General features: G+C 40.9%; 1 protein-coding gene across 5 annotated transcripts in view; it reads right to left on the reverse strand.

Annotated features, from left to right (window-relative positions):
- The window catches only part of LOC122557727 (transcriptional enhancer factor TEF-1), a 237,728-nt gene that overhangs the window by 17,813 nt on the left and 196,344 nt on the right, over positions 1 to 23,571 (reverse strand). Inside the window, exons 5-12 of one of the 5 annotated variants that reach the window (XM_043705647.1) lie at positions 18,713 to 18,775; positions 18,557 to 18,619; positions 13,756 to 13,767; positions 8,084 to 8,218; positions 6,073 to 6,119; positions 4,311 to 4,372; positions 3,706 to 3,830; positions 2,628 to 2,801 (exon numbers count right to left, since the gene is read on the reverse strand). In XM_043705647.1, the coding sequence (XP_043561582.1) occupies positions 2,628 to 2,801; positions 3,706 to 3,830; positions 4,311 to 4,372; positions 6,073 to 6,119; positions 8,084 to 8,218; positions 13,756 to 13,767; positions 18,557 to 18,619; positions 18,713 to 18,775 (681 nt within the window). The remainder of the gene's footprint in view (positions 1 to 2,627; positions 2,802 to 3,705; positions 3,831 to 4,310; positions 4,373 to 6,072; positions 6,120 to 8,083; positions 8,219 to 13,755; positions 13,768 to 18,556; positions 18,620 to 18,712; positions 18,776 to 23,571) is intronic. The other 4 variants (XM_043705648.1, XM_043705650.1, XM_043705649.1 and 1 more) reach the window with 4 other exon arrangements.

Here is a 23,571-nt window from a genome sequence, read left to right on the forward strand (position 1 = left end):
ATATGTACTCATGGTATCAATTAAGAGTTGATAGATAAAGAAGAAACAGCAATTCTTGATTCCATGAGTTATCTTATGCAAGCATAATTTGCAACTGAACATTAATTAGTACGCTGTGTACAAAATATAACATACCAAACAATGCCTTTATCTCATATTTCCTATACTATGCTCTTCCATTTGACTTCTACATAACTAGTATATCATCACCAAAATGCATTTTTCTTAAGAAGGACAATAGTCAATAAAATATGACATGATATATCTACCTCCCAGAGCATAAACCAATGCACCATATGCAAAAACTCACCTGTAAAGTTGCTAACCTACATCTGTCACCTCTTGGGAAGCCGGCCTGTCGTGTTCCCTGTTCAATCTGTTGTTGAAACCTTTAGTTGTTGGGAATTTATCTTTGCAAAGCCAACAATCCTGCTCTATAGCTCTCATCAACTTTACTGTTTGTGGAGTATGATGACTTAATAGTCACTTGTGTAAGTAGAAGAACTTTGAATTTGAAAAGTAAATATTTGTCAGGCTGCGGGGAGAGGAGGAAGAGGTGGTGCATCTAATTGGAGAGACTGTTCAAAGACATGGCAAAGCCACAACAGACCAAATGAGCTCCTTCAGTGCTAAGATTTTATGATTATCTACTAGATATTAACTTGGTGACACTGGTTTTTTTTTAAAAAAAGCAAAAATCTTGCTAAGAAAGCATGCCAGAGCTTCAAACCGAGCAAACACCAAACAGAAAGTCAATCAAATAAGTCAGTCAGTAGGGCCATGAGGTTTTCTCTTGGTCACTGGGCTCAAATGTGGGCGGCACGGTGGCACAGTGGTTAGCACTGCTGCCTCACAGCGCCTGATTTTGCAAGCTATTGAAGAGGCCACTAGATGGAGCTCTTTGCAGTTAGGAAGGAACAGGACTCAGGAGCTTAGAAAAATCTAAAATTCCTGGAAGGCCTAAAGTAAAACATTCCTGTTGCAGTCACAGTTAGGGATTGCCAAACAGGATTGCTGTGGGCATACAAACATTGCAGGGGATTTTTTTCCCCATGTTCTTTCAAAGAGTTTTATAGAGATGGCAAAATTACAGTGCTGGAGGCTATTCAGCCCATTTGTCTATGCCAGCTCTTTGAAAGAACAATCCAATTAGAACCACTCCCCAGAACTTCTCCCCATAACCCTTGTAAATCTTTCCCTGAATATTCATCAAATTCCTTTCCAAAGGTTACACTAAATCAGTTTCCACTACCATTTCAGATACCGCATTTAGATTAGAACAATAAGCCACATGAGACAAAGTTTCATCTCACCACTCATTCTCTGGTCAATTATTTAATCTTTGTGCTCTGGTTAGCTAACTGTTCCACTACTGTAAAATGTTTCTCCATGCCTATTCTATGAAACAGTTTCACCACACTGAACATCTCTAATAAATGTGTTAACTGTTGCTGCTCTAAGGAGACTCTGAATGAAGAACCACTCAATTAGACAGCAAGTGATCCATTTGATTGCCGACTGGTCACAGGAAGACAATGTGCTGCATGGATGGGTAGTTGGGTGATCAATGGAAACAGCTCCCAGTTTGGATGATGGAAGTGGTGCGGACATGAGATGAAACCTCCAGAAATACATCCAAGTGAAGATTCTGTAACGGAGATATCTGTAGCTCAAACTGTACTGTCACACTAAAGGTGAAGTCGCCAATGTCCTACCAGACCACAGGGCTGGCTCTCTCATTATAGAGAGACAACTGACAGTGATTAATCTAAGGGCCACCACTCCTCAGATGAGGGGAGAGATTGAGAATGAGAATCCTCCATGGTAACTTCAGCCAGTATGGGAACTGTACTCAGACTGTTGCTGTCAGCATGCATCACAAACCAACCATCCAGCCAACCGAGCTAACCCCCTAAAAATAAATATGGAGCGCTTCACAAATTTGGGTGGAGATAATTAATTGTAAGATCCAGCAGCAGGTATATAACTTAGTTAGAGCTTTACCAACACCAGATGGCTGACAATATCCGATAAACATCCTAAACTTTATGAATAAATATTTTGATGTTGTCATTGTCAGTGTGCCGGTATATATTTTTAAATCTTGTTGAAAGAAACTTCATGTCTTCAGGTCAGGGTGAAATCCGACTGAGACAAAATTCTTGTAGTTAATAAAACTTTAGCTGACCAGCTTAGTGCTATGCTTTATGGATAAAGTTTCACCTATATGATTAGAATTCCAGAAGGAACCAACATTAGTGAGAAGGTACTCCAACATCTAAAAGACTGTAGCTGGGCATTGCAGCAGTAAACTAGGAATGAAAGAACACATTTGCATTTACGTTGTGCTTTTCACATCCTGAACATCCGAAAGTATGTACTTCAAAACCACAACGTTATTTTCCTGATTGTAGTGAATGAATTCACAGCACTGAAACAGGCCACGTGACACAAACTGCCCCCGTGCTTGTATTTGTGCGCACTCTCACTCTTCTTGACCTAACAGTGTTGGCATACTCTTTTTTCACCCTCATCATCTCCCTTTACATCCACCTGAAGTACAGATGGAGACTTGGTTCAATGTCTCACCTGAAAGATAGTACTCCCTCAGCACTTCTCACACTTACCCAGAATTTCACAAGGAAAAAAGCATTATGGGGTCCTTTCCCATATAGTTCTTTAAGGCCACCTTTCTTCTCTGGGAACTTATCGTAAATTTGGCGAATATCCACAGATTCAAGCAAAGGGTCGCTGTAGGAATGGTTGGTCTGTCCAATATGTACAAAGAGGTGTTTGTTGTACTATTATGAAATAAAAAAGTTACAAAGTTAATACTTTTAAAAGAGTCAATCCAACCCTAACCCTATCGGCTTGCAAACTAGAAGGTTGGAGGGTAGTTCACAGGCTTGGGCAAATAATCCAAATAATGAGAGTTCAAATCCTATTGTGCCAGTTTAAATTCCAAACTAACCCAGCATAAATAAAATCTAGGAAATTGAAGAAAGTGACCATAAGCTGTCGGAATGCTAGACAAACCCAACCTGGTCAACAATGTGAATTTATGGAAGGGAAGGTGCCATCTTTATTCATTCTGGCTCTGACATGTGACTGCAGGCCCATACTAATGGGGGTGATTCTTAGCTGTCCTTAGAAATGGCCTACCAAAACAACAAAGGAAACAGAAGATGAAAAATAATTGGAAGCCATGCCACAGATTCCAAAACCATTACCAAATTAAGTAATATACGTGCATCCTATCATAATCATTGATCAGCATTTTGGACTTACTGTTTTAAAACAACTTCAAGACTGAATTAGGTTTGAGAATAATGTAGGAAGTTAGTCGACAATAACCCTGATATTTAACACAGCACTGCCAAGTTCTCCTTCCTGCTCTTTCAACAGAGATATTAGGCCACTGAAAACAATGGCTCTGAGAACCTTTGGGAGGCATGGATGGGACTATTTGGTGGAGGCTCATTAAACCTCCTACAAAAAAACATCACTACTTTTAAAACCAGCATGTTTGTGGAGAAAAACTGAGGGAATCACAAGTCAAAAATTCGTGATGCTTCAGGTTGCTATACTCAAGATATACAAGTTGCAGTGTTGGATGTGCAGGTTGCAGCATCATAACCTTCAGATGAAAAGGAAAGAGGGGTTTCTGGAAAGATGATATACTCAAATAGTCTTTAAGTGACTTACTGAGTCTGGGTCCCTCTGCTGTTCAAGAAAGGCCGAGAATTCCACAAGTCTAAGTTTGGAAGTTCCAATAGATCGGCCTTGCCATGCTGGTACTGAGGGAGTTGGGGCAGGTGTGGATTCGTAACCTGTATACACAAGATACAACAAAAATCTGTCCTTGGAACATATAACCATAACATGAGACTATAGAATCATACAGCATAGAAAGCTATTTGTTACACTCTATTAGCAGTGGCTCTGCGAAATAATTATCTTTTAGTTGTTCCAAGTGGTCACTTAGTTGCATCAAACTCTATCAAGCAATTCAAGAATGCAGTAGCCAACCCATCTATTTTTTCCAGGAAACCCAAGTTTTCAATAATATTAAAAATTTAGAAGCAAGAACTATTTTGGATAATCAACAAACCATTGCACCTTTGAAGCAACAATGATCAGAGAGCATATCACAGATGAGCTGGGTCTCAAGCAGGTATTCAGAAATCTCATGAGGGGTTTAGAGAGGAAGAGTGAGCAAAAGGCAGCAAGAGCAAAAAGGGTGGGACAGGAGAAAGAGAGATTAAGAGGAATATGGACGCAAGAGCTTTGAAGATTAAAGTGCTTCTTACCTGAAATGGATGTTGTAACTGCTGGTTGGCCTGCATACGGCTGCTGAGCAAAGGGCTTCACACTGGGGCAAGATGAAGATGAAGTAAACATTACTGTATGTCAATTGTCACAACAAACCTAATATAAACAAATAACTCTGCACTCTAAATTTCAATGAGCTAGTATGCAGTGCATAGATTCAAACAAGATCTATCCCAGGATTGAAATGAATCTAATGTGGTTCTTAGCACCCAACACTAGAAATATGATCAGACATTGCATACATTGGCATTGGATACGCAAAAGGATGTTCCTATTCTTACTTGTCGAATTGCCATTTGAATTTCATGGGCTGATTTGCACACAGAAAGCGCGTACAAATAGTAATGTTGGCTCAGGGAGCTATTTTGGTCAGGATACTAGGAAGCACTCTCCTGCTCTAATTGAAGTTAAAAATCACACAACACCAGGTATGAGTCCAACAGGTTTAACTGGAAGCACTAGCTTTCAGAGTGCTGCTCCTTCATCAGATAACACAACCACCTGAAGGAGCAGCACTCCGAAAACTAGTGCTTCCAGTTAAACCAGTTGGACTATAACCTGGTGTTGTGTGATTTTTAACTTTGTACACCCCAGTCCAACACCGGCAACTTGTTGGGCCGAAGGGCCTGTTTCCACACTGTAATGTAATCTAATCTAATCTCCATATCAGGGGTCTGATTTGAAATAGTGACATGAGTTTACTTACTGCTACCAGCAGGGGCAGACTTGGCCCTGTTTAACATCACTCATCAGAAAGACAGCATTTCCAACAGAGCAGTATTTCCTCAGTACAACAATAGCAGGGTCAGCTTTGGTTACAGGTTCTAGCTTCTAGAATTGGCATCTAATTCACATTAGATGAGAATGCAACCTAATAAAGTGACATCTATACATAAAATCCCATGCCAAACTTAGCAATTTTAAAATATATCCAAATTTGCACGTTCAGAATTGTTTAAAACAGTGATTGTGATAATCTTGAATGCATTATCTAAAGCTCTGCTAAAAGCAGATCTAATGCAACTTTCAAAAGGAAATTGGGTAAATATTTGAAAAGGTAATATTTACAGGACGGTGGGTAAAACAGCAGCGCAAACAAAACTAACTGGATCACTCTTTGAGAGACAAAAATCGTGTCACTGGAAAAGCACAGTGGGTCATGCAGTATCCGAGGAGCAGGAGACATTTCAGGCATAAGCTCTTCATCAGGAATGTGTGGGGGGTGGAGCTGAGAGATAAATAGTAGGGTGAGGATGGGGTTGGGGGAAGGTTGCTGGGAAGGCAGCTGAGGGGTGATTGTGACAGGTCGGTGTCATGAGGGGGGTGAAGCGGATAGGTAGGATAGATTAAGAGGGTGTTAGGGTGTTGCCAAGTTGGAGGGTGGTACCTGGGAAGAGGTTGGGGTTGGAGGAGTGGGGGAGAGGGGTTTGGAAACTAGTGAAGTAGTTTAAAAAACAGCAAAGCAAATGTTGAGAGGCAATTTCTAGCTTTGTACAGTGGTGTAAAGCTCACACTTATAGAATCTGGGAAGGTTGCGATTCTGGTGATGACAGTTTAAGAGCAGGATGCTTTATTTATAAGTTTCTGAAGTGGGTGGTGCTTGAAAAACCTTGAATGAATAAACCACGATATGACATCCCACTACATTAGACAGGGGACAACAAGGACGATAGTGGGACTCAGATGGGAATATACTTGCAACTCAAATAAGTCTTGGTCGAACTTGCACTATTTACTTACTCCTGTGAGGATCCTGGTTGTCCTGTTGGTATCACACTGTGCCAGAACTAAAGAAAGCATAAAACATGTTAAAGAAACATATAACACTCAACATGAAAACAATATTTTAATATTAAAACATAATGAAATAAATCACAGAACACGGCAGAGTTGGATGCCAACAGAGAATCACTAAGTTTTTGGATGCTGCCTCCACAGAGTCGTGAAAACCTGCAGCACAAGAAGAGGCCATTTGGTCCATTGCCCTGGCCCTTTGAAAGAGTGGTTGAGGACACTACACAGACCAGATACTTTGCCTTTACACAGGCTGGCCAGTTTTAAAATGGTTCAGACATCACTAATGCAACCAGCGATTACAGGGAGAGAGAGGTGTTGGAGACCACCCAGCCTGCCCACACTTAAGGTCTTGCTAGTACACCTTCACTTGGAGCTTGCTCAAGCCAATTTGGGGGGGGGGGGTTCTTTTGGCATTTCTGGCCTCTTTCCCTCTCCATTTTCCCTCAATTGTTTTACTTTCCCTCCTGTCACTTTCCCTGTTGCTTTCCTGCATCAGTAGGACTTTCATGCACACACTCTTGGAAGAACACAGGTGTAGAGGTGAGGCGTGAGCACAGAGACAAATGGAAACAAGGAGCAAACAGGAGCATAGGGTGGCTTGGTGGCTCAGTGGTTAGCACTGCTGCCTCGCAGCGCCAGGGACCCAAGTTTGATTCCAGCCTTGGGCGACTGTCTGTGTGGAGTTTGCACATTCTCCCCGTGTCTGTGTGGGTTTCCTCCGGGTGCTCTGGTTTCCTCCCAAGTCTAAAGATGTGCAGGTCAGGTGAATTGGCCATACTAAATTACCCATAGTGATAGGTGCATTAGTGGGGAATGGGTCTGGGTGGGCTACTCTTTGGAGGGTCGGTGTGGACTTGTAGTGTCAAAGGGCCTGTTTCCGCACTGTAGGGAATCTAATCTATTTCTTTTAGGAACGTGAGGAGGTGGGAGGCCATCCAGTCCCTTGAATCTGTACTGTAATTTTTAGATAACATCTGATCTCCTCCTCAATTCCACCCTCAACTACAGGAAGAATATCATTAAATTGGAGAAGGTTTAGAAATCAATGACTAGGATGTTGCCAGAAATGGAGGTTCTGAGTTATTAAAAATAGACTGGAAAGACTAGGACCTTTTCCACTGGCATGTAGGAGGCTGATGGGCAACTTTATAAAGATTTATAAAATCATGAGGGGCAGAGATAAGGTGAATAACAAGGGTCTTTCCCCAGGATGGGGGAGTTCAAAACTAGGGGATACATTTTTTAAGATGAGAGGAGAAAAATGTAAAAAGGACATGAGGAGCAACTGTGTTTTTAAACACAGTTGTGTGGAATGAACTGCCAGAGGAAGTGATGGATACAGGTACAGTTACAACAGTTAAAAGACATTTGGATGAATATGGGACTAAGAAAGGTTTGGAGGGATATGGGCCAAACGCTGGCAAGTGGGGTTAATTTAATTTGGGAACATGGTTGGTGTGGACTAGTTGGACTGAAGGGTCTGTTGCCATGCTGTATGACTCTGACTTTAAACTCTTGATATCTTTAACAATAACTTTCCACCTTGGTCTCAAAAGTATCAATTTATGTCTACAATCTCTAGTTTTTTGGGGTAAAGAGTTCAGGATTTCCACTGGCCTTTCTAAGAAAAAAACTTGCTTCCTGATTTCACTCAACAAGCTGGCTCCAATTTGAAAATGGCATCTTTTTTTCCTATATTCCTTACCAAACAACATAGTTCCTCTTTGCCTACTCAATCAAATCTCACATTTTAAACACTTCGATCAGTTAACCCATCAACTCCGTGGGAATACAACTGACATTTACATAGCACCTTTAGAAAACCAAGTTCAAACAACCTATGCTCATAACTTAATCTTTTAAGCACCGCCTCTCCCCCCCCCTCAACAATAAAGAGTAGTATGAGACAGACTCCATTGGAGGTACTGCCTTGCTTTAAAACTAATTGACTTACCCCAGGTGCTGCTTGAAAGGATGGGCGGGCAATACCTGGTAGGCCCAGTTTATGCTGGATGGTTGTTGCTGATACAATCTGTGCAGAAGACATTGCCGCCATACTCTGAAGGGCTTTATCCTTCACTGCTTGATCCTGGGATACAACACAACACAACACACTCTTACACTCATGTTTCAACACAAAGCAAAGTGCTACTCCCTGAATCTAGAGCTGCATGCTTCACCCAATTACAAAGAATAGCTTCCAGTATATAACTGTCTTTTAAATGGAGAAACATATTAAAGTTTGAGAGAAGATTTGTAGCTCGGGTGCTCGCTGCTGTGGTTCTGTTCGCCGAGCTGGAAGTTTTTGTTGCAAACGTTTTGTCCCCTGTCTACGTGACATCCTCAGTGCTTGGGAGCCTCCTGTGAAGCGCTTCTGTGGTGTTTCCTCCGGCATTTATAGTGGCCTGTCCTTGCCGCTTCTGGTTGTCAGTTCAGCTGTCCGCTGTAGTGGCCAGTATATTGGGTCCAGGTCTATGTGTTTGTTGATGGAGTTTGTGGATGAGTGCCAAGCTTCTAGGAATTCCCTGGCTGTTCTTTGTTTCGCTTGCCCTATAATGGTAGTGTTGTCCCAGTCAAATTCATGTTGCTTGTCATCTGCGACCATGTTGAGAGCTGATAGTCAGACTATCAAGATGATTGGGATAAGGGAATCCCGGATGTACTTTTTGCGATCAGAGATGCACCAAATGAATCGACCAAATTCAGTCCATTTGAATTAAATCGTGGGCATGAAGTGAGAGGACCATTAAAATTGATTAAGGAGAAGTTAGTCAGTCAGAATTCAGAGACTACACATTCAGACTATGTGTCAAATTTTACAGAATAATTCAATAGAGCTGGGGAGTTGGCTAGACAGTGCTTAGAAGTATCACAGCATGCAACGAAACAGAAAGTGGACAAGAGTTCACAATTTTGCTGTGGTTCTGTTCGCCGAGCTGTAAGTTTTTGTTGCAAACGTTTCGTCCCCTGTCTCGGTGACATCCTCAGTGCTTGGGAGCCTTCTGTGAAGCGCTTCTGTGGTGTTTCTTCCGGCATTTATAGTGGCCTGTCCCTGCCGCAGGGAGAGGCCACTATAAATGCCGGAGGAAACACCACAGAAGCGCTTCACAGGAGGCTCCCAAGCACTGAGGATGTCACCTAGACAGGGGACGAAACGTTTGCAACAAAAACTTCCAGCTCAGCGAACAGAACCACAGCAGAAACATATTAAATCTGGTTGTGAATGGCAATTCAGTCATTCCCACAAAGTCAAGTGAAATTACCCAAATAAACGTCCTGTACCAGTCCTTCTTTTGCATCTTCTCTGCTCTTGTGCAATGAGATGTGTTCAAATAACCATATAGCACATGAGGAGGTCACCCAGCCCCAATGATTATACTGGTTCATTGAAAGAACTATCCACTAATTCCACCATCTTGACTCTTGTCCCATTACTCCACAAATAACTTCTGTTCAACAGTATATTTAAACTCCTTTTGAAGGCTTCTATTGAATCACCTTCCTTCAGGCAGTGTATTCCAAATTATAACATCTCACTGCTCGTCCTTTCTCAATTATCTTTTGTGCTCTGCTCACTGGCCTGTTTGCTAATGGAAACTGGAGTTTCTCACTATCTTCTCATATTAAAACCCTTCAAATAATTAAGCTTAATGTTCTTTTTAATCCAAATATTGTAATTAGATATGTGTTAGGTGCAGCATTGGAGGTTCTACTGTTTATTGTTATTTAATGAATTGAAACTATTTTTACAAAACAGATGCTTCAGAAATTGTTCCCAAATTATAGCACACAATAACTGTTTACTGCATTCAAGTGACTTTCCAATGCAACACAAGTATTTACACATTTATTTGAAATGGGTGGACGTAGTGGATACTTAAGATGGTGCCTGGAATGCCAATCAAGCAACATTCTACATCTGGGCAGTGTTGAGCTCATGTATTGAAACTGCATTTATCCAAGCAAATGAAGAGTATTGCTCAACTGTCCTGCCTTTTGCCTTGTAGATGGTGGACAAGTTTTGGTGAGTCAGGAAGTGAGTTACTCCCCACAGACATCCTACCCTCTGACCTGCTAATGTAGTGTTAGTTGTCATGTGATTTATCCGGTTATGTTTCCAGCAAATGCTGGTGGAAAACTCAACAAAGTAATGGAATTGGGTGCTACAGGATGGTGGTCAGGCTTTCTTTTCTTTTAGATGTAGGTGCAAGTCAAAAACCAAAACTGAGATGCACGAGATGATTTGTGTCAACAGCACAGCAAAGAGACCAGGAGAATAGGTGAGCTGTGCAGAACAGGAAACTTTAGCAGTTTTTATCAGAGTGAAGGAGTAGACTGTGCAATGTGTCTCAGCACTGAAACATCAGGGAAATGACAAAGAACCATCGCACAATTGATTCAGCCTCCATCCACACTGCCCTGGATGAAGAATGCTGCACTGTCAGACAGGTAGTCTTCTAGATTAGATTAGATTACTTACAGTGTGGAAACAGGCCCTTCGGCCTAATAAGACCACACCGCCCCGCCGAAGCGCAACCCACCCATACTCCTACATTTACCCCTTACCTAACACTACGGGCAATTTAGCATGGCCAATTCACCTGACCTGCACATCTTTGGACTGTGGGAGGAAACCGGAGCACCCGAAGGAAACCCACGCAGACACGGGGAGAACGTGCAAACTCCACACAGTCAGTCGCCTGAGGCGGGAATTGAACCCGGGTCATTAAATCAATGCTATGTGTCTGCCCCCTCAGTTGAAGGTAAAAGGACCCCATGGCCTCATTTCTAAAAAGTAGGGGAATTTTACTTGGTTAATTTTTATTTCTCTGCTATCTACAACTGGCCATTTGTCTCAATGCAGTTTGGTATGCATAAATTTGCTGATGCATTGGTTTATATTAAAACAGGAACTGCATGCCACAACTTGAAAAAGGAACATATGCAGATGTGGAAAGAGATCGGGAGTGGAACTAATTGGATAGCTTTCATATAGCCTGCACTAACAGGTAGATGCAATGGTCTCATGTGTTGTGACATTTACTGATACATCTTTTAAACATAATGCAAGACCAAAAATAATCAAACAAGTCCAAAGATGTGCAGGTCAGGTGAATTGGCCATGCTAAATTGCCCATAGTGCTGGGTGCATTAGTCAGAGGGAAATGGGTCTGGGTAGGTTACTCTTCAGAGGGTCGGTGTGGACTGGTTGGCCGAAGGGCCTGTTTCCACACTATAGGGAATCTAATTTAATCTAAAAAATATCTCTGATCAAGTTATTACTAAAATATGGTCTTTCTACAAAACTAAAACTGAAAGCATGAAAGCATGCTTCACAATACATAATTAAACAATTAAAAAACTGACTAGTGGACAGCAGAAGCAATATATTGACTATTTTAATTCACACTTATGCCATTTCACACATGATGTGTCAAATTAGTCATGAATCTCTTGGTGAACTAACAATGTAGGTCCAGTTGTACATGTAATGTGTGTTATACACTTAAAATAAAAGGGAATTCCAATTTAATTCTGCTCTTATCCTTCAATATCATAACATCTTAATGCGTAATTCCCCAACTGAACAAAGGATGCTGGATATCGTGTCCAACAAACATTGCTTTATGGGCAAATCTGGAGTGCTAGCAGGCTGTTTGATTGCAGAGGCATCAATATGCTCAGTAAACATGCGCTCATCCAAAATCTCTCTTACCTATCATCCTGGCGCTGACTGACGTACATTGATAACAGGTCCGTCAATGCTTCAATTTTACAACTCCTATCCTTGTTTCAACTCTCTGCACAGCCTCATCCCTCACTTCCTCATTTTCTGTAACATCAACCAGCCCTCCCCAGATTTGAGCAGTTCTTTTATTCTGGCGTCCTACGCAGAACAATTTATTTGCACCAACAGTAGTGGGTGTGCATTGGGACCCCTGAGTCCTGTGTTCTGGAGCTACCTTCAACTACCAGAATTCTTCTTTCTCTCTCACTGTCCCCCTTTAAGGTCCTGTTTAGAAACAGTTTATTTAACAAAGCTTTGATGATCTGTTCTAATACATTCTTTTACGGTCTGATACCAATATCTGTCTGATACGTGTTGTGAAATTTTAGTACATTAAAGGTGCTGTATAAGTGCAATCTGTGTTGCAGCTGTTGTCAGCCACCTCTCAAGTCATTCACTCCGTTGCAAGAACTCCAGTTAATTCCTCTCCACCCAACTCTTTGTCCCACAGTCAAAATGTCTTAAGGCCTAGTGTGGAACCCTCATACCGAATAAGATTTTACTTTTGATTATGGAAAGATTCATTTTTGATCTTCTGTTTAAAATTTATTGCAACATGGACATAATGATTGCTCCTCGTGCACTACCCAACTAAAAACAGTAAAGCTAGAATCTGTGTTTGCGATCTTTTAAATGCAAATGTGTTACTGCAAAAAGCCCAGGTTCATGTGCTGTAACCGTTGTCATCTCATTCAAATACAGCAGAACTCTATGCATCAACAAGTTAACTAACAAGAACAGATTGTTGTGGTCAGCCCCTCAAACCTGCTCTGCCATTCAGTCAGGGCAGTCAATGGGTAATGTGCATCATTTGACTCCAAAAAGCCCCCTTGGTTCCATAATATTTAACAATCCCTGTTGCTATCAAAATTTTATGGAGTGTAAGACAACTTAACACTTCTGATCTGTGGCCTTTCTTCAGAACAATCACAGAGTCAAAATGTTAACTCTGCTTCTTTCTTCACAAATGCTGCCTAGCCTGCTGAGGACTTCCAGGGTTTTCTGTTTAATTTCCACGATGTGCTGCTGTTGTAAAAATCCAGCAACCTGTCTTGAAATTTTCAAATTGGCCCAAGAGCTTGCTTTCTTGTGTGGAGAACTATTCTTTGGCATTTCCCCTGAACAGTCTACCTCCAACATTTAGCTGATGCACTTCACTCCCACCTCCCAAACATCAGTGTAAATAGATTTCAACAATGACATAATTTGGAGATGCTGATGTTGGACTGGGGTGTACAAAGTTAAAAGTCATACAACACCAGGTTATAGTCCAGCAGGTTTAATTGGGAGCACTAGCTTTCAGAGCGCTGCTCCTTCATCATACATGAAGGAGCAGCGCTCCGAAAGCTAGTACTTCCAATTAAACCTGTTGGATTATGACCTGATGTCGTGTGATTTTTAACAATGACATAGGTGTCTTAAATCAAATCAGTGGAACGCTGCCAATAGTTCAGATGTCCAGCACATACAACTGTTGAAGTCCTACTGTGGATGGACAGCCTTGGAATTTGGGACAATTCTCATTTCAGGGCTTGAGATGAACATGTTTAAACATCAGAGTCAAGCAATTAGCTCATATATGGCAAGCTGGCAAGTGGGGGAGGGGGGGACAGAGCAGGGGGCATGCAGGGTTGTCAAGGAACGAGCAGGCTGGCATGCGGACCACCGTAACCACTGTATCAGAACGGCAGGCAGCAGCAGCAAGCCTTCCCAGAGAGAATAAACCTCTCTCACGTACATAATTCTAATTAGCCAAGCAAACAACAATTTCTCCCAGACACCCAAGCACTCGGATAAAGTACAAAATGAATAAGCATCAGTCTTTTGAAAATACTTACCATGTTCGTCACCTGTTTGCAATAATAGATAGTTCGTTAAAATATTTTTGGATGATAGAATAAATAAAACCAAATTACATTTGTTTTTAAAAAAAAATCTCAACAGCAAATTGATACAAAATGGCAAAACTGTTCTGGATTTTCTCCTTGTGTAATTTAATGACACCAGTAAATACTGCCCCTTTATTTACCAATGACACACGGATAGTCCATATGTTACCATTTGTTCAGCATCAGCATCAGCTGCCTGCTTGTAAATGTCCAATTCAATCACAGCACCAATAGGAAGAAATAGCAGCAAAATTGTTCTTGTTGGTTTTAAAAGCTTTGTCCAGCTGTCTGACTGTTTGATCTGCGTAGTTACAAATTGCTCTCGTCACAAAGTTAATAATTGTTGCCCTCTTCTCCCTTCAGCCATCACCACCAGTCCACCAAAGAAACACACACAGAGGAAAACTGTGACTGCTTTGCTTCCCATCTCTAACACCCCATTCCAGGAAAAGCAATGTCCCAAAATAGTGGATTTAATGACAGAAGCTAAAGGGCAAAAAAATTAACTCAGGCACCGACTGAGTGGACAGCTTGGTAGAACAGTCTGCTTTTCTTTTAAAGAATTTTGTTTTTGTTGAAACTCATTTTTGCTCTCTCGTCATAGACCTACACAGGAGGAGGCCATACCACCCATTGTCAGTTCTCTGGAAGAACAATGTACTTACTTCCATTCCCTTTCTTTCTCACAGCCTTGAACATTTTTTTTTCAAATTATATGTATTTCCAATCCACTTTTAAAATTTACTTTTAAATCTACTTCCACCAGCATTTAGCAAGCACCTTCCAAATCATTATAACTCTCACTCATTCTCCTATCTGGTTCTTCCATGAACTATATTAATGATTTGGAGGAGCCGGTGTTGGGACTGCGGTGGACAAAATTAAAATTCACACAACACCAGGATGTAGTCCAACAGGTTTATCTGGAAGCACTAGCTTTCAAAGCGCTGCTTCTTCGTCAGATCGAGGTCCACAGTGGTGTTACACTTCTGTCATTGGAAACAAGTTCTCCTTACTTACTCTATCTCAATCCTTCACAATTCTGTTAAATCTCTCCATGACTTTCCCTATCTTAAGGAGAACAATTCCAGTAACCCCAGCCTCTGCGTATGAATCTTTTATCCCTGGTAACTAACATTATATAAATATTCTTTGTGCTCTTTCTAAAGATTTGTTTTTGTAATTTTTTTCCACATTTATCTATGTCAATGATGGGGCTTAAAGCAGCTACCAACATGAGGTTCCTTAGGGTATATTTCAGTGCCTGACACCTTTTGAATGTGATAAAGAACAACTTCACACAAATTTAAAATATCTGCAACATACATGGTAACATGTCTCAGAAATAAACAAAGAGGAATGGAAATAATTCCAATTCGTATATAAATACCACATATTTTGTATAACAATTCAAAAATACTTGTGAAACAGTAAAAAAATCCAGGACAGTTAGGATCAATATCAGCAGAAATTTTAAAGCTCTTGAAATTGCTTTCAAAAATGAATTGAATCATTAAAACTTTGTTAAATCAGATAAATTTTGAATTATCCCTTTCCCCACTAAAATACTAAAAAGCTTTGCATAAACAACTTGTGCTGCAGAGACTCCCAAAAATGACTGAATAACTCTTGTGCCTTGTTGTTGCTTTTTATGCTAAGTAACTTTCTATTACAGCAAATGTAAACAAAACAGAATGGCGTACAGCATTTGTTTCTTTTTCTCTTCCTCTAGACCTGCTTTCTAATTTGCTTTTCAGTGGAAAGAAAGCGGTTAGTACAAAAAAGCTAGCTGTGTCAGCCAGGCAACAGCCAATACCCATGAAAGAGCGTGCATACATAGCTACCCCAACATAATGCATAATGAGCATTAATTAATCCTTTTCATTGTGTAGCGAAATGCTGCTGACCTCACATTCAAGGAGTTGTGTTTTCTTTTTGTGTATAAATTATTAAAACCCTCTTCTTTTAGTAACGTTAGTGGAAAGTTTTTGGCATGGTCTTGTGTGCGCTTGATAACTAGATGAAGTGTCAAAATACATTGCTACCTTCATCCGAGCACCATACACAATAAGACATACCGTACACAACTACTCTCATTCCTCCTAAGTAAGCTATCCTCTTGCTTTCCGGGTGATAATTGAACAATTCCAGGAGTGTTGCAATCTTACTTTTCACTCTGGCTTATGTGGCAAGAAAATCTCAAATGTTAAAGTTTGCTGACAGTGGGAGGGTGAGGGGCAAAAGTGCGAGAATGTCAGGTGCATGATCGGGTGAGGTGGTGGAGGGAGGGAGAGGGGTGTCCTACATTTCATCCAGCTCACAATGCATTTACACAGAATGTGTTTTTGAATGATAGAGTTAGTGGGGAAGTTTGCAGAAATTTCTCTTTGATGGTCCAGTACAAATCTCAGTTAGACTGCTCACTTATATAAGTTTTTTTATATTGCTGTTATTGTATTAATTCCTTCAGTACCTACTGCTAAGCACTTTCTTTTTAAAATGTAATAAATCATGACTGGGTCAATCATCAAGTACAAATGCACTGATGGTCAAATTCTATAAACTCAGATTTTAACCTCTGACTATGCAAACTACTGCAATCATGCTAGTTTAGACAAGGATCGCTTTCGTATGCATGTTCACAGTGTAAAAATAGGATCTGATTATAGTGAACTATAACAAAACAAATTCCCTCAATAAACCCTTCATGAGTCCTGGTATCCTGTGAATCTATATAATTGTTCCAATTGAAAAGTGTTTTGTTATAATTAGGAAGTGCTTAAGCTTTTCTCCTCAATGCTCTAATGGCACAGTGGTTGTGATGGGAGGGACTTAGACTCACACCAACACTTTCAATGTGCATTCTAATGCACAAGTAAACAAGAATAAAAGAAACAGGAGTTGCAATAGCCCATTTGACCCTTCAATCCTGTTCTGCCATTCAATGAGAACGTGGCTAATCTTCTAGCTCATCTCTGCTGCTCAGCACTATCCTCATATACTTCAATTCCCTTCCCAACTAAAAACCTACCAACATATGTTTTGAATAGGCTGAGCGTCCATATCTCTCTCAGGCAGTGAATATGGTATGAATATGACAAGAATTTATATTTCTGGTGCACTCTGGCAAACTTGCTTCCAGGCTTACACAAGATCAGACACGTTCTGTAAACTATCAAGAGTGCCTTAATATAATAACTTCCCCACCCTTTGAAGATGACCCCTTAATTATTTCTCCTTTGTCTCATCCTGCCTCATTAAAAAGAGGTGTCAATGCCCTCAAACCAATTTGTTTACCAGTGCTGCCCGTGATCAATGTTCAAATGGGCCAACTTTCTCTTTATGTTCTCGTGGGGAGAAATTATAATTAACTCCCCCTGCCTCATCTCGCAGCTGGCTTGGAACACTGAAAGCTCTTCACAAAAATATGTTGGCTTATTTGTATATGAGTTCTCTTATTAAATATCAAAGTAAAAAATCCAAATCTTTCACCTGGGCTACAAATGAAGAGAGAGAAAGCTGAAATACCTCTTGGAAGTACGATAAGGTTGAGGTGCTGGGGGGGCATACATATGTGAGGACAGGCTATGGAGGATCAAATGGCCATTAGTTGATGGGGCATAAAAAGAATTTGGGGCTCTGTGCCTGGCTTACTGTGTGTGTAAAGGCTGTTCCTGTTGCATGCCAAGTGTATCTGGCAAAGCAGAGGCTGGAGGGAAATGACAGAAAAGTACTAGGGCTTTTTTTTCCTACCACTAGATGGTGTAATGCCAGAGGCAAATAAGCCAGTGCTCCAAAAAAACTGAAATTGTTTTTCTAAAGAATTAGGATCTTTGCATGAGAGGATCTGAATAACTATGTCACCTCCTAGCACATGTACATTGTTTTAAGGAGCAGTATGTACAGAAAGCGATGGATTCCCACTGGTTCCCTGTAAGCTACGTGGTTAAGCTAGAACTGATTCTGAGTCAGTCACCAGCTGCCAATCAATCTTGCCAGCATGTTCCTCTCACTACATTCAAAAAACCAGATGCCTCCTGTATTTAACAAGCCCAACACAGCTAGGCCAGCTTGTTATCTTCTTCTTGCAATTTAGCATATCTGTTGGGATAGTTTTCTAAAAAAAACTGACTGCTTTTATTTTTCTTCAGTGTCACAATTTTTAACCCTCTGAACAATTGTGTCCATTTACAGAGAGGCAAATTATTCCCACTCAATTGCTGGTATTTTTTAATGTACTACTGATAATTGTGTTGCATGCATCAAAGCCTGCCTTATGACCATTTCAACAATGGAACACCATTTTAGAAAGTGTACTTTATCTTGATCTCAAATGTTGGGAAAATCAAAGCCTTATTTACAAACTGTGAGAGAGTGCTAATAATTGCATTGTCCAAAGCTCATTATAAATTCTTACACATGATGCAAGAGCCAAGCTTCCACACATGCAGTTCAAGCAGATTTTAATTTTGGGAGCTAGAGATTGATTCAGTTCAATATTAGAATCCACTCCACAATTCCACCGCCCACCAAAACCAAGCAACCAATGAAAGGTTTAATTGTTCGGATGTAATTTTAAAACGTGCATGTGCTCAGAGTGTTAAATTCAAACAGCTAAGCAGACAAGAGCATGCAAAAGGAAAGTTACAGTCAGAGAGAGTTTCAACATAGGATAAGAGCCCTCTCTGTGGAAAAGGGGAAAAAAGTCAGAAGCATAGCAACTGCAAGCCCAAAGCAGACAAGCGCATACCTTTAGCTTGGAATGAATCTCACGAGATTTCCTTCTGGCAAGAACCTGAATGTGACTAGACACCTAAAGGGTAGGGGAAGGGAGGAAAACAAAGAGAAAAAAGAGCCTGTAACCATGGAAACAAAAGCCTCTTGTAACTAGGCGAGCCAGACGTACCTTTATGGCAGCTTGAATTTCCCGAACTTTCTTCCTTGCTAACACCTGTATGTGACTAGACACCTACACAGTGCAACCCATAAAACAAAAAAAAAAGGGAAATTAAAGGTGAAACATGTCTTCTGACTGTGGTTGTTGGCTTTTTTTTTGGAAAACATTATTTGTTCCTTTTTAACGAGCTTAGCACTTAAGAGGTAATTGCATTCCCAGCAGGCAACTATATACCAGTACAGCCTCAAGTGTCATCACTGCAGAAACCTTCTTGAAGATGTGCAGCTACTGTCTGCACTTGCTTACTCTTTTTGAAAACTGTGAAATTGGAGGGCTGACTTCACCTTACTGCCGCCAACACTATTGACATCAATTAATCAGATTGGAACATAAGTTTTCAGAGCCAGTAACACAGAAATCCATGCAGGTGATATTAACAAAAAACAAACCACAGCTGTCAGCAGACAAGATTTCAATTAGAAAAACAGGAGGCATACTACAGCTTCAATAAGGCTTCAAACAGATCAATAAAAAAGGCATGCAAATTCTGGAAAAGAAAACCATCTTAAGCTGCTTATAAAGAACTGAAATGAAGCCGTTCTCAATCAATTAATTGATGCAATATGAGTAAGTTGATAAAACAACTCTGATTTAACTCTTCAGTCTTAAAATAAACTTAAAATACCTGTAGCAATCCTGGATGCGATTGCAGAGCATCAAAATGTCAATATACAAATTCCCAGTTCAATGCATCTCAGTCAGCAAGTTAGGCTTAAAGACTTGGGACTGAACTCTTCCAAAAATGTGTAGACCTAAGTGTGATCTGACTGAAGTTTATGTGGGGGTGAATTGTAGGATTGTGAATTGGTTATGACACTGAAGAGACCACAAACACAGCCCTTTGTGTTCGCACCAGTCTGCAAGAGCAAATTGATTAATCCTACTCCCGTTTATCCCCTATTGGATTGTGATTTTTTTTCCTTTCAGATTATAATCCAGCTACCTTAGATCAGTGCTCTCTGGTGCTTGAGCCTTGTCAATGGAAATAGATTTTCCTTATCCACTCTGTTCAGTCCCACCACAAATATGAGCAAATATCAAATCTTTCAACTTTCTCTTCCCTGAATAAAACAGGCCAACTTCTCCAAACTAGACAAGCAACCATTCTCATAAATACATTTTCTGCATTCTCTCCAGTTCTTTCACATCCTTCCATAAAGTGTGGGGCACAGAACTGGATGTAATATTGTATTCCAGTTGAGGTCAAATCAGCAGATGCTGGAAATCAGAAACAGAAACATAAATTGCTGGAAAAGCTCAGCAGGTGTGGCAGCATTTGTGGAATGAAATCAGAGTAAACATCACAGGTCCAGTTCAGAGAAAGGGTCACTCTGATTTCTCTCCATAGATGCCAGATTTCTGAGCTTTACTAGCAATTTCTGTTTTCGTTTTGGCATTTTATAAAGATTATATCATAAGTTATTTGCTTTTGAACTCTATGCCTCTATTATAAAGCTTAAGTTCCCAAATGCTTTCGTAACCACTTTCTTGATAAGTCTTGACTCCTTCCGTTCACACATATACAAGTATGTAAAGAACAACCCTAGTCCCCCTACTCCTGCAAGCACTAGTTTTATCTGTCTCTTTTCATTTTTCTGACCAAAATGCACAACTTCATTCCTCAATGCATGATGTTTCATGAGCCTTGTGTCTATCCATGCCTGTCTATGCCCTCTTGAACTGAAAATGTGTTGCTGGAAAAGCGCAGCAGGTCAGGCAGCATCCAAGGAGCAGGAGAATCGGCGTTTCGGGCATGGGTCCTTCTTCAGGAGTTTTCAGGAAGGGCTCACGCCTGAAACGTCGATTCTCCTGCTCCTTGGATGTTGCCTGACCTGCTGAGCTTTTCCAGCAACACATTTTCAGCTCTGATCTGCAGTCCTCACTTTCTCCTATGCCCTCTTGAAGTCTATCACTATCTTCCTCTCAACATACAATACTAGCAATATTTCTGGGTGGGACAGGGAATGTACATACCATGATACACAAAGTATCATGCGCGAGAGATACACAATTTGGATAGACCAGAGAGGTTTCACTTGTCCTTTGTTATTCATATAAATGTACCAAACAGCAGAGGAATGGGAGATAAGACATTGGCACTGAAATATTCTATCAGAGTTGTTCAAATACACCGGCAGTCAATAGCATGGTGCTGGAAAAGCACACCATTCCTGATGAAGGGCTTTTGCCCGAAACATTGATTTTCCTGCTCCTCGGATGCTGCCTGACCTGTTGTGTTTTTCCAGCACCACACTCTATACTCTAATCTCCAGCATCTGCAGTCCTCACTTTTGCCAAATTCACCGGCAGTCAATGTCATTGATGAAGAGACATATGGGGTTAACATAATGGGATTTATTTACTAATAAACTACAGAATTGAGACTGGAGACTGATCAATAGAGAAATAGGCCAAGTGAATAAGTATTGATTACATGTAGTACAGTTGTCACGTTCACAATTTCATAAATTATGAATTAATTCTTCAGATGTTTTGCTGATGCAACTTTTAAGACGAGACTTTGGAATTCAACTATTCATAAACATGCATTCATTCTCAATTCGTTTTTAACATCAGTTTGTCTCAACTCAGCCTTAAGAAAAGCATGATAGCAAAATGTAATTTTAAAATCAGATTATTTAGAACACAAGTAGTACGGCACAGTACGGGCCCCTCAGCCTTCAAAGTTGTGCCAACTTTTGATCCTACTCCAAGATCAAAATAACCTACATACTCTTCATTTTACTATCATGCATGTGCCAATCCAAGAGTCACTTAAGTGCCCCTAATGTATCTGACTCTACCACCACTGTTGGCAGTGAATTCCATGTACTCACCACACTCTGTGTAAAGAACCTACCTCTGACATCTCCCCTAAACTTCCTCCAAGCAGATTGAAATTATGCCCCCTCAGGATAGCCATTTCTGCCCTGGGAAAAACTCTGTTTATTTACTCTATCTATACCTCTGAGCTTGTACACCTCTATCAAGTCACCTCTCATCCTTCTTCGCTCCAATGAGAAAAGCCCTAGCTCCCTCAACCTTTCTTCATAAGACATCCCCTCCAGTCCAGGCAGCATCCTAAGAAATCTCCTCTGCACCCCCTCTAAAGCTTCCACATCCTTCCAATAATGTGGCGCCCAGAACTGAACGCAATATTCCAAGTGTGGCCGAACAAGAGTTTATAGAGCTGCGGCATGGCTCTTAAACTCAATCCTATTGCTAATGAAAGCCAACACTCTTAACAACCCTACCAACTTAGCGGCAACTTTGAGGGATTTATGAACGCAGACCCCAAGATCTCTCTGTTCCTCCACACTGCCAAGAATCCTGCCTTTAACCCTGTAATCTGCATTCAAATTCAACTTTTCAAAATGAATCATTTCACACTTTTCTCGGTTGAACTCCATCTGCCAGTTCTTAGCCCTGCCTCTGCATCCTGTCAATATCCCACTGCAATCCACAACAGCCCTCCATACTATCCACAACTCCCCCAACCTTCATGTTATCGGGAAACTTGTGAAGCCACCCTTCCACTTCCTCATCCAAGTCATTTATAAAAATCACAAAGAGTAGAGGTCCCAGAACAGATCCCTGCGGAACACCACTGGTCACTAAGCTCCAGGATGAATACTTTCCATCTACTACCACCCCGTGTCTTCTACGGGCCAGCCAATTCCGTACCCAGACAACAAAATTTCCCTGTATTCCTGCTTCCTTACTTTCTGAGTCAGCCTTCCATGGGGAACTTTGCCAAAATCCATATACACCACATCCACAGTTCTAACTTCATCAATGTGTTTTGGCACATCCTCAAATAATTTAATAACGCTTGTGAGGCATGACCTGCCCCTCACAAAGCCATGCAGACCATCTCTAATCAAGCTATGCTTTTCCAAATGATCATAAATCCTGTCTCTCAGAATCCTCTCCAATAATTTGCCCACCACTGACATAAGACTGTTATGTAATTCCCTTTATCTGTATTCCCTTTTTTGAACAAGGGAATAACGTTTGCCACCCTCCAATCATCTGTACTATTCCAGTGGGCAGTGAGGACATAAAGATCATCACCAAAGGCAAATGGTATACCCCGTCCGGCCTAGGGAATTTTTCTATCATTACGTTTTTCAAACTTTTCAGCACATCCTCCTTCTTAACATCAACCTGTTGTATCAGCCTGTTTCACACTGTCCTCACAAACAACAAAGTCCCTCTCACTAGCGAATACTGAAGCAAAGTATTCATAAAGGATCTCTCCTAACTCCTCCAACTCCAGGCACAAGTTCCCTCCACTACCCTTGATCGGCCCTACCCTCACTCTGCTCATCCTCTTGTTCCTCACATAAGTGTAGAACGTCTCGGAGTTTTCCTTCATCCTACTCACCAAGATCTTTTCATGCCCCCATCTAGCTCTCCTAAGTCCATTCTTCAGTTCTTTCCAGGCTATTTTGTAACCCTCTCAAGCTCTGTCTGATCCTTGGTTCCTCAATCTTAAACAAGTTTCCTTCTTCCTCTTGACTTGACGTTCCACATCTTGTCATCCAAGGTTCCTTCACCATACCATCCCTTGCTTTCCTCAATGGGACAAACCTATTTAGCACTCGCAAGTGCTCCCAAAACAACCTCCACATTCCTATTGTGCATTTCCCTGAGAATGTCTGTTTCCAATTTATGCTCTATACTTCCCCCCTAATAGTACTGTAATTCCCTCTCCCCTAATTAAATATTTTCCCATATCATCCGCTCCTATCCCTCTCCATGGCTACAGTAAAGGTCAAGGAGGTGTGATCATTATCATTGACATG

Source organism: Chiloscyllium plagiosum, chromosome 16, assembly GCF_004010195.1.
Source record: "Chiloscyllium plagiosum isolate BGI_BamShark_2017 chromosome 16, ASM401019v2, whole genome shotgun sequence".
Lineage (NCBI taxonomy): Eukaryota > Metazoa > Chordata > Chondrichthyes > Orectolobiformes > Hemiscylliidae > Chiloscyllium > Chiloscyllium plagiosum.